This window comes from Scyliorhinus torazame, chromosome 18 (genome assembly GCF_047496885.1).
Source record: "Scyliorhinus torazame isolate Kashiwa2021f chromosome 18, sScyTor2.1, whole genome shotgun sequence".
Lineage (NCBI taxonomy): Eukaryota > Metazoa > Chordata > Chondrichthyes > Carcharhiniformes > Scyliorhinidae > Scyliorhinus > Scyliorhinus torazame.
Window position 1 is genome coordinate 128777825 of NC_092724.1, and position 15952 is coordinate 128793776.

Below are 15952 nucleotides of genomic sequence, written 5' to 3' on the forward strand. Positions count from 1 at the left end.
GGAGATAACCTAATGTGCAATTATATTTAAGAAAGGGAAGTTAACAGTTGGATGCAGGAAGCCTATTTTGTTTTGTATTAAGAGATAGATAAGAAAGAGAAGCAGGAGTAGAGTGTATGGTAAGTCGAACCTGCTCTGCCATTCATTACAATCATGGCTGATCTTCAGCTTCCACTCCACTTTCCTGTCCGCCCTTGATTCTCTGAGAGATAAGTATGCCTGTCCATGCCTCAAATATATCCAGCAATGGAGATGAACACAAAATAATAGGATAGGAGGAATAAAATAAAGGAAACTTATTTGCAAGAAGACCCAGGAATGTGTCTGATAATGTTGCATCGGGTGAGCAAGTGATTTTAGTTCATAAATTTGAAGATATAGCACTGGTATCAGAAGAACATTTCATTTGACGAAAAGCAAAATATTGCAGATGCTTGAAATCAGAAATAAAAACAGAAAATTCTGAAAATACTCAGCAGATCAGGCAACATCTGTGGCAATGGAAGGTCATTGACCTAAAACATTAACTCTGTTTTTCTCTCCATAGATGCTGTCTGACCTGCTGAGTATTTGCAGCATTTCTGTTTTTTAAAAATATTTTTGTTAAAAGTTTTCATTTTATAAAATACAAAACAAACAAATCCAAACAAAATACTATTTACAAACTCCATACCCTTGAAAGAATAAGCACTCCCAAGACATCAACCCACCAAACCCACTGACTGTGACCAATTCCTAAAGATAGAAGACAAAGGCCCAGTCACCAACCTTGTCCCTTAGACGGGACAAAGAAAATCCCTTAGTCCCAGTCAGATCCCTCCCCTCCCCAGCCCTCCTCCCCCAACCCCATAACCCTGAAAACCCAAACAAATAAGCTAGGCTCACTGAACCTTGCTCAAGCAGGTCCAAGAAGCCGCAGCCACTCCCCTCAGCTCTCCCATTCATTAGCTGAAACTTACAGCTAGCAAAGGTAACCCCCCACCCAGGGGGCGGGATTCTCCACCCCCACGCCGAAGTGGCCGCGCCGTCGTGAACGCCGTCGAGGTTCACGACGGCGCGGAACGGCCCCGGTCCCGACCCATTCAGGCCCTGACAATGAGCCAGTATCGGGGCCGCGTCATCTACCGTGCCAGGCCTTGTCGCCCGCGTAAAAGCGGCGCCGAATAGATGACGCGGCCGGTGCCGCATAATGGACCGCATGCGCGGGTTGGCCGGCGCCAACCCCCGCATGCGTGGTTGCCGTCCTGTCCAAATCCGCCCCGCAAGAAGATGGGGGACGGATCTTGCGGGGCCGCGGAAGGAAGGAGGTCCTCCTTCAGAGAGGACGGCCCGACGATCGGTGGGCACCGATCGCGGGCCACCCCACATTGCAGGTGAAGCCCGGTGCAGGATCCCCCCCCCCCCCGCAGGCCGCCCCCCCAGCGTTCACGCACCGCTCACGACTGCAGCGACCAGGTGTGGACGCCGCCGGGGGGGAACCCGCCGTTTTGGCCTGGCCGCTCGGCCCATCCGGGCCTCAGAATCGCGGGGGTGCCGGAGAATCGCCATTTTGGGTATCTCCGGCGATTCTGCGGCCCGCGAAACCCGACTGGCCCGTTCCCGCCGCTTGGGAGAATCGCGGGAGGGCGTCGGACCGGCGTCCCCGGAAATTTCGGCGGCCCAGGCGATTCTCCCAACCGGTGTGGGATTGGAGAATCGCGCCCAGGGTCTATGCTCAAGGAAAAACAATGCTCTGCCACCCGTCCCGGCTACGGAAGAGTAACCAAAACCCAACAAACCCCTACCGGGAGTCATGTATTCCCCAGACTGTTCCCCTGACCACTACCCCCGACAACTTTAGCCCCCTCAATCCCAAACATACAACAGATACAAACTGTAACACATCTCAAACCGATACCTCCCAACTGTCCCCATTAAGGTCCCAATCGAATCCATTCAATTAAGTCCAAGTCCATGCCTCCTCCGACGTATTCTCCCGACTCAAAAGTCACTCTCAGCCTCGCCCGGTACACCACTCCAAACCTGACTCCACTCCGGAATAGCACTGATTTTGCCTTATTAAAAGCCGCACGCCACTTCACCACCACCTCTCTCTCATTTTTTCTTTCCTTTTTAAAATAAATTTAGAGTAGCCAATTTTATATTTTTCAAATTAAGGGGAAATTTAGCGTGGCCAATCAATCTACCCTGCACATCTTAGGGTTGTGGGGGTGAGACCCACACAGTCATGGGGAGAATGTGCAAACTTCACACGGACAGTGACCCGGGGCCGGAATTGATCCCGGGTCCTCAGTGCCATGAGGCAGCTGTACTACCCACTGCGCCACCGTGCCACCCCTCACTCCGTTCTGACATCTTGGTATATCCTGATGATGCTTCCTTTTCACATCGAATCCCAATTCACTTTAGCCCATTGCAGAACCTGTTCCTTCTAGAAGCTGCGGACTCCAATAATTACCACCCATGGTGGCACATTCGGCAGAGGCTTCTGCCGGAGTAATTGGTGGGCCCGATTCAACTCTGGAGGGAACAATCGCCCATCCCCACAAAAGCTTGGCAAACACCTGAGTAAAGTACTCAGTCTACATTGTTGCTCTTTTTAACCTTAGTCTATTGGCTCTGATTACGTCACCTTTGCTCACGAGTCGCCAGGTATCTTTATGATACCGCCACATGGTTCAAGTTCAGGTTATGATTAATAATACAGCACACCGCTTAGTAAGGATTAAAACAACGGTCATTTATTATATACAACAAGCAATATTAATACCCTAATACTACTTTCTATATAATAAACCTATCACTACTGGCCAATACTTAACTTTAGGAAGAGCCCACCAGGTCAGGGAAACGAATGGCTTGTCCAATCAGATCTGGCCCGCGGGATTCAAAAGGCTGCTACAGGTCGGTGGCTAGGTGTCTCTACCGGATAGCGATCGCTGGATTCAAACTTACAGTTGCCGGTTGCTGTTCTTGCGAAGGTCTCGAGCAGGCGAAGAGGAGAGAGAGAGAGAGATCTGAACTTGGACCCTCACTTTTATAGGGCCCAGGGGCTTCCCGCCTCCCGGGGCGGCCCTTGACCCTGAGTCCCAAGTGATTGGATCTGTCCCCAATCTCTGGGGTCGATGTGTCCAATGGTGAGGCGATTCCTCGATCGGGGGGTGGTCGCTCACCTGTCTTTGTTTCGGCCACTGCAGGCGCCGACAGGTCTGGCCCGGTATTCAATTGCTAATATGTTGCAATTGTTCCCGGGGATAGCCGATTTAACTGTGGATGTCTGAATAGATGGGCTGCAAACAGTCCTGAATGCAACTGCAAATACCTGGGTTGATGGGCTGTTGATAGCCCTGAGTATCGATCTGTGCTAACTTCCCAGAGCCGAATATGCAATACTGTCTGCAGCTGTTTTTCCCAGCAGTCTTTCGGGTTAGCCATTTTAAACTGGGTTTTGGCCAGATTAATCGGAACGCAGCCATTTTACGTGGCTACAACATCAGGCCCTCCACCCCCTCCGGCAACCCCACGATTCTGTCTCCTCAACCTGTTCTCCAAGTCATCCACTTTTGCTCTCTAGAGTCTTGTTTTCAACATCCCAGCTTCCAATGAGGTGATTCGATCACCATGCGGTGTAAAGGCTGCCTCCACACCCTTCCAGCACCTCTCCATCCTCCTTCACCGCCTTCAAGGTTTATTCCAGCTTCTCCCAGCTCAGGCCAAGTGCCTCCTCAATTGACCACTTAAAGGTCTCCATCATCACTCTGCCTTGAACCTCAAAATGCTTCGCAAACTGTGTTTCAGACTCCTGCGCCATCACTTCAGTCAGCATTTCCACCGTGATATGAGCAGCCACACCCAAGGCCAGGACCGCTGCCTTCCCTCCTGCTGAGCTTTGCGGGTTTTCTGACTTTGTTGAAGGATTATTCCCTGTAATCTTCGTGTCACCGACCTTCTTCGTTATTTCGACACATGTTCGCCGACAAACTCCTTATCCCATATGATGGGCCGGTTTTAGTAACCAAAATCCCCAGGAACCGGATTTTAAAAGTTCAAAAGTCAAAGACCATAGTGGGAGCTACCTTCTGAGAGTCCTACTCCTACCAGTCGGCATCTGAAGTCCGTATTTACAGCATATCTGCTTTTATTTGATATTTCACTTTTTATTCTGGTTTGGATCTTTCCACATTTTTTTCTTTTGCTTCCTTTTCTTAACATTTGTTCTGGACCGTAAAGAAATGGAGAGACGGGACCAGAAAAAATGAACAACGATGTAGTCTTATTCTTTCCAGAAATCTCTCTAGGCACAGCGGAAAATGTAAATGAAGCAAAAGTATATGGAGGGGAAGGTCAAGAAAGTAGCAACAGGAAGTGCAAATCATCTGCAAGGCAAACAGCTGAAACACATTTAAGACTGAAACAGTTGCTTGTTACCTTGTTGTTTATCTCACATCTCAAAAAAAGAGCTGCAGCCAGTTCTGACCAAATAAAACGTCACTTAAGATAGCAGCAAGGATGTCACAAAAAGTTATTTTGAGAAAAACAAGTTTTTTTTTAAACTGCAGTTTAGCAAGTTAGTGGTTATATATAATTCCTTTGGAATACATTTTTTTTTTTAAACAGACCCTGTAACTGTATCAATCAGAAATAGTCCTAATTCGGGCAGCACGGTGGCGCAGTGAGTTAGCCCTGCTGCCTCACGGCGCCGAGGTCCCGGGTTCGATCCGTGATCTGGGTCACTGTACTTATGGAGTTTGCACATTCTCCCCATGTTTGCATGGGTTTTGCCCCCCACAACCCAAAGATGTGCAGGGTAGATGGATTGGCCACACTAAATTGCCCTTTCATGGGGGAAAAAAATGAATTGGGTATTCTAACTTTATGAAAAAAAGGAAACAGTCCTAATTTATTCTGCCTGAAGTTTGGGGGAAACCAACAGTAAGGGAAAGTAATAGCTGATCAGTTCTGACGGCCTCCAGTCCCATTTATAACTTGTGATTTCAAAAGTAAATTATTAATGTAATTGGTCCATTTATTTAACCTCTGACCCTTGTAAAATAATTAATTTTGTTTTCTGAAATGCTAAAAGGCTGCATCATGGATCAGAAAGCTGACTGAGCTTAATACATGAGCAGTTGCCATGAATGTGTCTTCAATTTGAATTCCTGAGGAACTCCTGCAATGATATCTTGGGACTAGATATGACAGGCCAGTGGTATGTTTTCCCCCTTATTCCCAATTACTCTTAACTGCTAGGGCTCCTTGATGCCCTACTCCGTCAAATGCTACCTTGATGTCAAGGGCAGTCACTCTCACTTCAACTCTTGAGTTCAGCTCTTTTGACCATTTTGTGAGCCAGGTTAATTAATAATCTTTATTGTCACAAGTAGGCTTACAATAAATGCTTCAGTCTTATCTTATAAACTGATGTGCTGCCTACCCCGTCCATGCTGTCATACAAAAATACAAATTAGCAACAGGAGTAGACCACTTGACCCTTTGAGTTTGCTCTGCCATGCAACAAGATCATGGTTGATCTGATTGTGACCAATTCCACTTTACCATCTACCCTGATAATCTTTCACCTCCTTGTTTATCAAGAATCTATCTACCTCTGCTTAAAGAAATTCAAACTCTGCTTGCACCACCTTTTGAGGCAGAGTCCCAAAGACTGAGAGAAAAAAAAGTCATCCTCATCTCTGCCCCAAATGGGTGGGTGACCTGGTACTAGATTCACCCACAAAAGGAAACATCCTCTCTACATCTACCCTGTCAAGATGCCTCAGGATCTTATATGTTTCAATCAAGTTGCCTCTTACTCTTCTAAGCTCCAGCGAATAAAAGTCTATCTTTTCCAGCATTTCCTCATAAGAGGACATAAGAGTACATTTCAGGTGTTAGTTTAGTAAATCTTCTGAAATGCTTTCAACGTATTTACTTCCTTCCTTAAATAAGGATACCAATATATGCAGTATTCCAGATGTGGCCTCACCAAACCTGTTTCACCTTCTTACTTTTGTATTCAATTCCCCTCGCAAGAAATGATAATATTCTATTAGCTTTCCTAATTACCTGCATACTAATCTTTTGTGATTCATGCACTGGGAGACCCAGATTCCTCTGCACCTCGGAGCTCTGCAATCTCTCACCATTTAGATAATGTGCTCCTTTTTAAAAAACTTTTTCCTGACAGATATAAGCTAACTGGCCTGTTTTGTTCTGCTTTCTGTCTCACTCCTATTTTGAAAAGGAGTTACATTCGTTATTTTCCAATCTAATGGACCATCCCCAAATCAACAGAATTTTGGAAAACAAACAAATGCATCACTATCTCATTCGCCACTTTTTTAAAGAACCTAGGATGGAGACCATCAGGACCTGGCTCAGCCCACACTGCCAACAATTCTGCCATGGTGATTGTAATTTTCTGGAATTTCTCCCTCCATTTCTTGATTTACAGCTATTTCTGGGACGTTACTTAATCTGGCCTTTACTCTGGGCCTCTGGATTGCTAGTCCAGTGACATTACCACTAGACCACTGCCTCTATGGCGTGGTATATAGATTTACAAACTGGTCCATGAGATAACCTGTGGTCTCTGAGGTAATTAGATCTTTGTCTGTCAGGAGTTTTGTACCTTTTTCTGTATGTATTAACTGTTGCCATATATTGCCACATGCAATAAGTTTCCCCTGTGTCAGAACTATTTTTGCTTTGGGTTACTAACAGGAAGTCCATGGGAATGTGTAAATATTTATAGGGTATCCGACACATAGTAAAATGAAAAATTATGTTTTGGAACTATTGATGCTGCCTCTATTCACGTAGCATGGTTTTACAAATATTGGGGGTGGCATGGTGGCCCAGTGGTTAGCACTGCTGCCTACAGCGCTGAGGACCCGGGTTCAATCCCAGCCCCGGGTCACTGTCTGTGTGGCGTTTGCACATTCTCCCCATGTCTGCATGGGTTTCACCCCCACAACCCAAAGATGTGCAGAGTAGGTGGCTGGCCACACTAAATTGCCCCTTAATTGGAAAAAAAAAGAATTGCGCACTTGAAAAAAAAAAATTTTAATGAGCAGAGAAAAAGTATTGACAAAACATGAGGGACTAAAATCTAACAAATCTCTGGGACCAGTTGGCCTACACCCAAGCTTCTAAAAGATATCTGCAGAGATCGTGGATATGCTAACTATGATTTTCCAAAATTCAGTAGATTTAGGAACAGTCCCATTAGATTGGTAATTGGCAAATGTTACACTGCTTTACAAGAAAGGAGGGAGAGAAAAAACAGTGAACTAAAGACCGGTTAGCCTAAGTTGCTAGGGAAATGCTGGAATCCATGATAGACGAACATATGATCAGGAGCAAGGGTAGGCCACTCGGCCCTTTGAGCCTGCTCACCTATTCAATAAGATCATGGTTGATTTGATTTACAATTGACAGGACAGTTGGAAAAGCACAGTATGATTAGAACAACTCAATATGGTTTTACTGAGGGGAAATCCTGTTTGACAAATTTATTTGAGATTTATGATGATATAAATAGTAGGATACATAAAGGGGAACCAGAAGATACACTGTACTTGGATCTCCAAAAGGCATTCAGTAAAATTCCACACAAAAGGTTAATAGGAAAGATAACAGCTCATGGAGCTGAGGGTAGTATTTCAGCGTGGGTAGAGGATTGGTTAACAGAAAGCAGAGATGGGCATACATGGAGTTTTTTCATGTTTTCAGGCAGTGGAGTGCCAGTAGAATCAGTGCCTGGGCCTCAGCTATTTACAGTTTATATTAACAAATTAGACGAAGAAACCGTGAGTAATGCTGCAGTTGGACAGGATTTTGATGAGATCACAATGGAAATGCTGTATGCAATTTTGGTCTGGTTCTTTTGCCATTCACCTTAAATTGGTGCCCTGTGGTTTTTAACTGGCCTTTTACCAATGGGAACTGTTTCTCTCTGTCTATGCTGTCTTGTACCCCTTTTGATTTTCAACAACTCCGTGGATCCAGAACCTTGCCCTAAGGGCAGCAACCTACATTTGGTAGTGTGCACTGGTATTCCGGCCCTTGAACTCTGTAGTCTGCATCAACAACAATTTGTATTTATATAGAACTTTTGACATAGTAAAACATCCTATGGCATTTTACCAAAGTGGTACCAAATAAAATTGGACACTGAGCCACAGGAAGGGATAATGAATCAGATGAAGGTAGGTTTTCAGGAGAATCCTGAAAGAAGAAATTCCTCTTTATCTCTGTCCAAAATAACCATCCATTTATTCTCATACCCTGAGTTCTAGACTCCCCAGCCAGGGGAAACAACATCTTGGTGTCGAACCTGCCCCCCATTTAGCACTCTTAATGTGCTCCTAAAAAGCAAAATCATTTTCTTATAAGGAAACGTTTAATAAGAGTAGGTTATGTTCCTGACGTGTATTTTTACATTATAAACCTATCGGCTGTCTTGAACCAAACTGCCCCCAAAATCCTCTACCTATATAACTGACAAACTCTTAATAACCTAACTCCCGCTTTCCACGTTTCCTGTTTGTTGCCTCTGATGGCCCTCTCTCTTCCCTCCATCGACCCTCCCGCTCACCGCTTCCCCTCCCTCCGACCTCCCGCTTGCCTCTTTCCGCTCCTTCCATTCCACTCCCACTTGCTGTCTCCTTCACCCAACCCTTCCATTCACCACTTCCCTCTCTCAAACACCCACTGTTTCCCCTTGCTGTCTCTCACCAGCCAACTCCTTTCTTCTCACTTACACATTCCCCACCTCTCACTGACCCTCTCCCAACCTTTACTTGCCACGAGGGGTTGGAAAAAGGTCAGCAAGTGTGGTGACAAGTGGGAGGAAGTGAGCGGGTCAGAAGAAGGGAGCGGTGAGCGGAAGGATTAGGACAGTAGCAAGCAAAGTAACTGTGTTTTAAAATGAGACTAAGTATGCGCATTAATTGCACTAAAACCAAAATGGCAGCAGCACTATTCGTGGAACCTAATTTACAAACCAAGCTAAAATGGAAGTGCGCGATCAGAACATGTTTTAAATGGGGGATCTCTAGTTGAAGCTCCAGTTCTGATAGAACATAGAACGATACAGCGCAGTACAGGCCCTTCGGCCCACGATGTTGCACCGAAACAAAAGCCATCTAACCTACTCTATGCCATTATCATCCATATGTTTATCCAATAAACTTTTAAATGCCCTCAATGTTGGCGAGTTCACTACTGTTGCAGGTAGGGCATTCCACGGCCTCACTACTCTTTGCGTAAATCTTGAATCACGCCACTAGTCACAGCTTGCCAACCTGAAAATGACCCACTTATTCCTATTCTCTGTTCTTTAACCAATTTTCTTTCCAATCCGGTGTATTACTGTAAAAATTATGAGACCGTTGATGCTTCTTTTAGCCTTAGTTTAATTGCTCTTGTTCTATCACCTTTACTCTTGAGTCGCCAGGTATCTTTCTGATACCGCCACGTGGTTCAAGTCCGAGTAATGATCAATAATCCAACACACCGCTTAGTAAGAGTTAAATCAACGCACATTTATTATATACAGTAATCAATACTTATACATTAATTCTACTTCTAAGCTACTTCCTACAACTAACAGGCCAATACTTAACTTTGGGAATGGCCCACCAGGCCAGGGAAACAAATGGCCTTTCGTATGGGTTCTGAGCCTGCGGGATTCGAAGCTGGTACAGGTCGATAGCTAGGAGCGCCTATCTCATAGCGAGTGTTGAAGTAAGACTTACGATTTGAGCGGTTGTTGCAGAAGGTCAGCAGAAGGGTCTCGAAGGGTGCGGAAGGATGAAGAAGGGTCGATTTGAACTTGGACTCTATTCTTATAGTCCCCAGGGGCTTCCCGCCTTTCAGGGCGGACCCTGTACCTGGTTCCAAGTGATTGGACTTTGTCCCAATCACTTGGTTCGATATTCTCCAATGCTGGAGCGATTCCTTGATCGATGGGCGGTTTTGGGGTGGTCGTTCACCTCTCTTTATGTAGGCTCCTGCTGGCGCCGAAAAGTCTGGGTTGGCTTTGTGTGTCTAATTTGTTGCACATTGTTCCCGGGGATTGCTAATTAATATTCAGATGGCTGGTGTGTTGTTATGCTGATGGCTGCAGGTATCGATTTTGTCTGGCCTCCCCAGAGGCGAATACACAATTTTACCTGCAGCTGCTTGTTTGAGTCCTGTTGGCTGATTTTCCCATCAGCCTTTTCCGTTCGCCATTTTAAATCGGGGTTGGCCATTCTAAATCGGGAGTTAGCCATTTTAACTGGCTATACCTTTGTTTGTGCAGCATCCTTATATCTGACACCTTGTCAAATGAAAATCCAAATATACAATATTCACTGGTATCTCTATCTGTTTTACTAGTTACATCCTCCAAAAGCTCAAATATCATTGTCAAAAATAGTTTTCCTTTTATAAAACTATGTTGGTTCTGTCTACTTGCACCTTGGTTTCCTAAGAGCCCCGTTAACACTTCCTTAATAATGGATTCCAGAATTTTGTGAATAACTGATGTCAGGCTAAACAAGCTGCAGTTCTTTGTTTCTTCTGTTCCCCTTTCTTGAATAACTATGTTACATTGCTGCCTTCCACTCTCCACTGGGACCATTCCAGAATCTGGGGAATTCTACAAGATCTTGATCAGTGCATTCACTGACTCTGCAGCTTATCGTTTTTAGAACCTTTGGACGCAGATCAAAACCAGGGGATTTATTGGCTTTCTGTTCCATTAATTTCTCCAATTACTTTTTCTTTACGAATGTGAATGAATTATTTCCTCACTTCCATTCAGACCCACGTTTCCCCATATTTCCGGTTTGTTTTTGGTGTTTTTTTTAACTTTGAAGGCAGACACAAAATATTTGGTTGAGGTCTCTGACATTTCCCAAAGACTCTGATGTTTACTTATTCCCTATTACTTTTTTTCCTGTCTCAGCCTCTAAGGAATCCACCTTTATTCGCCCTATTCTCTTCCTTCTTCCATACTTGTAGACAGTTTTTATAATCTGTTTTCATATTTTTATCTAGTTTACTTTCATTTGGGGCGGCACGGTGGCGCAGTGGTTAGCACTGCTACCACACGGTGCCAAAGACCAGGGTTCGATCCCAGTCCCGGGTCACTGTCCATGTGAAGTTTGCACATTCTTCCCGTGTCTGCGTGAGTCCCACCCCCACAACCCAAAGATGTGCATGGTAGGTGGATTGGCCACACTAAATTGCCCCTTAAATGAAAAAAAAATTGGGTACTTTAAATTTTAAAAATGCTTACTCATTCTATTTTCTCCATCTATTTATTGTTTTCATCATCCTTTGTTGGTATCTTAAACTCTCCCAACCCTCACATTTTACTACTCTTGGATGTATTATCAGTCTCTTCTTAACCACATTAGTTAGCCACACATAGATTACTTTTCCATTTGAGTTTTTGCTTCCTAGTGGATGTAGATTCATGGAGAATTATAACATATTTATTTAAATGTTCACCATTGCTCATCTACTGCCCACATTTTAATTTAATTTCCCAATCCAATTTAACCAACTCATACCTACTTACTTGACTTTCTTTAAGCTCAGTACTCCAATTTCAGACTTATGTACATCACTCTCAAACTTAATGTGAAATTGTATTATATGCTCACTCTGTCCCAGACTAAGATTCCAAATTAATCCTGCTCATTACACAAAACACTTACTAAAATAGCATCTTCCCTGATTGATTGTAGGGAATGGTCTCAAATGCATTCCATGAACTCATCCTCCAAATTACTGCAATTTTGTTGATTTGATTTGTTCAATATATATGAAAATTAAAGCTGCCCATGGTTAACCTTGTTACAATTTCCTCTTATTTCTTTTTTTTAAAAATATTTTTTTATTCTACATTTTCACATTTTCCTTCAAAAATTTACACCCCACCCACAAACAGTAAATGGTAACAAATACAAAATCAATCCCCTTAACAATACCAATGATCCCATCCTCCCACCACCCCAAACAACGGCTCACCTGTCAATATATGCATCCAATAAACCAAACCCTCCCACGGTGGAAACAAAAAACAAAGGAGAAAAAGAAAAAGGAGTCCGGGACCGCCCATGGTCACCATTGACCTATAGAGTCCACTCCCCCCCTACACTCAACGCCATCCGGCGTCTGAAAGAGTACCGTACATGATACCCAACAGTTGTACCCCCCCCTCTAAGTCTCCAGCTCCTCCCGTCCACTGCCTCTTGTAAAACCCCTCCTCCCAACCTCGGTTCCTTCCCCATATCCACCTACACCCCAAAGAGCCCTCTGCCTCCTGCCCGCCGTCACCGGAAGTCCCCGTTTCCTCTTATTTCTAAAGCCATTTTGGGGATTATTATTCAGTCGGATATTATAGCTATTGTTATGAGGCCTTTGAACTACTCCCACCACTATTTTCTGGCCCTTGTTATTTTTTGTATCTATCCAATCTTTCTGCTCTTCCGAACTATGATCCTTCCTAGTTACTGTCCTTGAATCATTTTTACCAGGACTACTCCCTCCCTCCTCCTCCTTTACCATTTCATTTTGCCTTTCGAAAACACCCAAGTACCCTGACATATTTAGTTTCTAAGTTTGGTCATCATGCAACCACATTTATAAACCCATAATGAATTTAAATTACTGCCTTGATTGGCAAGTGCTTTCCACGAACACTGACGACTATTAAACCTCATTCCTTTAAATACACTTAGATAAACCTGTTGCTATTTGAATACTTGTGTGATCCAGTTTTGTTTTCTTTTTGCAACTTCTACAAAATGAATTTTGATGCACCACTTACTCCTGCGGAACTGATAAACAATTTGCTACCAGTTATATTGGGTAGTACGGTAGCACAGTGGTTAGTAATGTTGCTTCACAGCCTCAGGGTCTCGGGTTCGATTCCTGCTTCGATTAAGTCTGCACGTTCTCCCCGTGTCTGCGTGGGTTTCCTCCGAATGCTCCGGTTTCCTCCCACGAGACCCGACAGATGTGCTTGTTAGGTGAATTGGACATTCTGAATTCTCCCTCTGTGTACCCGAACAGGTACATTGCAGTGTTAATGTAAGCCTACTTGTGACAATAATAAGGATTATTATTATATAGTGAGAAACTATATTGGCTGTATTTTCTCTTTGGTATCTCAGTTCTCATTTTGAAATTCCATGTCTATTGTAAACCTGTCTCAAACAAACCCTGACAATATTCAGTGCCATATCTTTCATCCAATTCTCTTTAATCGTTTGCATATTTTCACAATCCCCCTTCTTTCTCGAATCCTTAAGTCTTTTAAAACATTTGCTTATTTCTAATGAATTGCCATTCTTACTTCGCCGCTTTGGTCTGGTTTTGTTTTCAACAACTTACTTACATTGGGTTTGTTTTTCATTTGTGTCATTTCTGGTATGCCTTAAGGTTTACATTTTTCTCCCAGTTTTTCCTTTCCATTTCAATCTTCCTGAATTTAAATGAGTTTCCTGATTTTTTATTAAGGATTGCTATCCTCTGGTAATACTTCAGGAATGCAATTCAAATGGTAGTGCAGTCCTTAAAACAACAATTCTTTTCCAAGACTGACATTGCACCACCATACTTGCCATAGAACAATACATGTAACTATATCATTTATATCTGCACATATGCATTCAGCCAAAGCAGGTACCTCAATATTTGAATGTAGGAGCCCACCCTATAACACTGGGACTCCAGTTAATTCTTACATCCAGTAAGTTACTATGGTCCAACATTTGCTGGAGCTGGGGCATCTCATGGTTTGCCCCGTTTATTAGATATTTTTCCACACCCTTAGCATCAAAAACTTTTGACTACAGGTTTCTGGAAGTGTGTATTGATAATATTGAACTCTCATCCATGATTTTGTTACCTCTAAACTTGACTATTCCAACTCACTTCTGGCTGACTTCCCTAATTCTATCTTCTGCAAACCTGAGGTCACTCAATACTCCGCTGGCTGTGTCCTCACTTCCACCTGATCCCATTCACCCATCTCTCCTTTGCTCGCTGAGCTGCATTGGTTCCCAGTTAAGAAACATTTCAGTTTTAAAATTCTCGTTGCTGATTTAGGTGGGTTGGCCTCGCTAAATTGCCCGTCATACTGCCCAAGAGATCAGGTGGGGTTCCTGGGTTACGAGGATTGGGTGAAGACGTGGGCTTAAGAAGGGTGCTCTTTCCAAGGACCGGTGCAGATTTGATGGGTCGAATGGCCCCCTTCTGCATTTTAAATTCTAAGATATGATTTCAAATGCCTCCATGGCCTCAACCCTCTTTATGTCTGTGGTCTCCTCCAAACTTGTGCAAACTTACAACGGCTTGAGATCAGTGCGCGTCACCAATTCTGATCTCTTGAACATTTCTGATTTGCATCACCCACAATTAGCAGTTGTGCCTTCAGCTGCCAGGGCCCTAAGTTGCAGAATTCCCTCCAGAAACCTCACCACCTCGCTTTCCTCTGACGCTGGTTAAAATATACCTATTTGACCAAGCTTGTGGCCAGCTGTCTTAACGTTTCCTTACGTGGCTTGGAGTCAAAGCTTATTTGATAGCACTTTATTAAATGCAAGTTGTTCATTTACTTTTTATGATCACTTTATTTCATTTACTTTCATTTTATTTGTTTCAACATTAGTGTGACTCTGGTGCTGAAGGCGATGGAATGATGCACAGAAGGAAGAAAAGAAGAACCTGCAGCCTGATGGAAGATGGCAGTTCTCAATCTCGTGATGACTGTGTGAGCAAAGAACGCAGCTCATCCAGGTGACAAGAAGCACTGGAAGATATCAGCATTGCATCGTAAAATAAATTAAAAATAAAGCTGCAGTAGAAGACGAACAATAACTCCATTTTAAACTGAAATATTTCAGTTGCCAGTAGATATTTTTTATTTACCTCCTTAGTAGTAATTGTAAATCCAAACAGAAACCTGTCATGGATAGCCATTTAAGAACATATAATGTGAAATAATTGATTTTTTTTAGTTCAAATTATCTGGTGTTGGAAAGATATTTTTATAAACTCCTCCTTAAATTAACAATAATACTGAGCTGAACACAAGTTATTGGTCAGTGTTGATGGTCCAGACATCAATACTCTTTGTAACTGTTGATCAATATTTCTGTTCAAGTCTGCTTGAACTAAATAAAGTTGAACACTGAATAAGCCTGTTTTATATGGAAGTTATCAATTTATAAAATACTGTTGCTACATTTTGCATATAACTTGATTCAAAGGTCTTTCAAAAGCCAGATTTAACACAATTTCCACCTTTGCTGCAACTGTGTCTATGATGGCTCAGTTGATAGCATTCTCGCCTCTGAGCCACAAGGTTTAGGTTCAAATTCTACTCCAGAACTTGAGCACAAAGGTCAACGCTGACAATACTGCAGTGCTGAGGGAGTGCTGCAGTGTGGATAGGCTGTCTTTCAGATGAGATATTAAACCAAGACCAATCTACCTTCAGATGAAGGTAAAAGATCCAGTGGCACTATTTCGAAGAGAAGGGAAGTTATGCCCAGTTTCCGGCCAATGTTTATCCCTCAATCAACAACACAAAAACAAATGATCTGGCCATTATCACAATGTGGACGTTTTTTGTGAAATTGGTTGTCAAGTGTCTACTTTTCAAAATAATTAATTTGTTGTAAATTGCTTTGGGTATTCATGTCTGCTGGTCATGAAAAGCACTATATAAATGTGTTTTTCTTACACTGAGTCAATTCAGGATTCAAACTAAATTTATTCTTGGTCTATGCTTACTATTCAAATTGTATTTATTCTTATCCAACATTTTCTGATATTTTATAACCAGAAGAGGTGTGCCCATTATATACAGCTGGGATAATTTAATTATTCTCCTTAGATTTTAAATTTTTTAAAAAGATTGTCTTTTAGTGTTTCATAAAAATAA

The 15952-nt window shown here is 43.0% G+C and overlaps 1 protein-coding gene across 2 annotated transcripts in view; it reads left to right on the forward strand.

The window, feature by feature from the left end:
- The window catches only part of jmjd6 (jumonji domain containing 6, arginine demethylase and lysine hydroxylase), a 38254-nt gene extending 23050 nt beyond the window's left edge, over positions 1 to 15204 (forward strand). For both annotated transcript variants that reach the window (XM_072483335.1, XM_072483336.1), the window contains exon 6: positions 14675 to 15204. In XM_072483335.1, coding sequence (XP_072339436.1) covers positions 14675 to 14806 — 132 coding nt within the window. In that variant the 3' untranslated portion in view covers positions 14807 to 15204. The remainder of the gene's footprint in view (positions 1 to 14674) is intronic.
- The last annotated feature ends 748 nt before the right edge of the window (positions 15205 to 15952 follow it).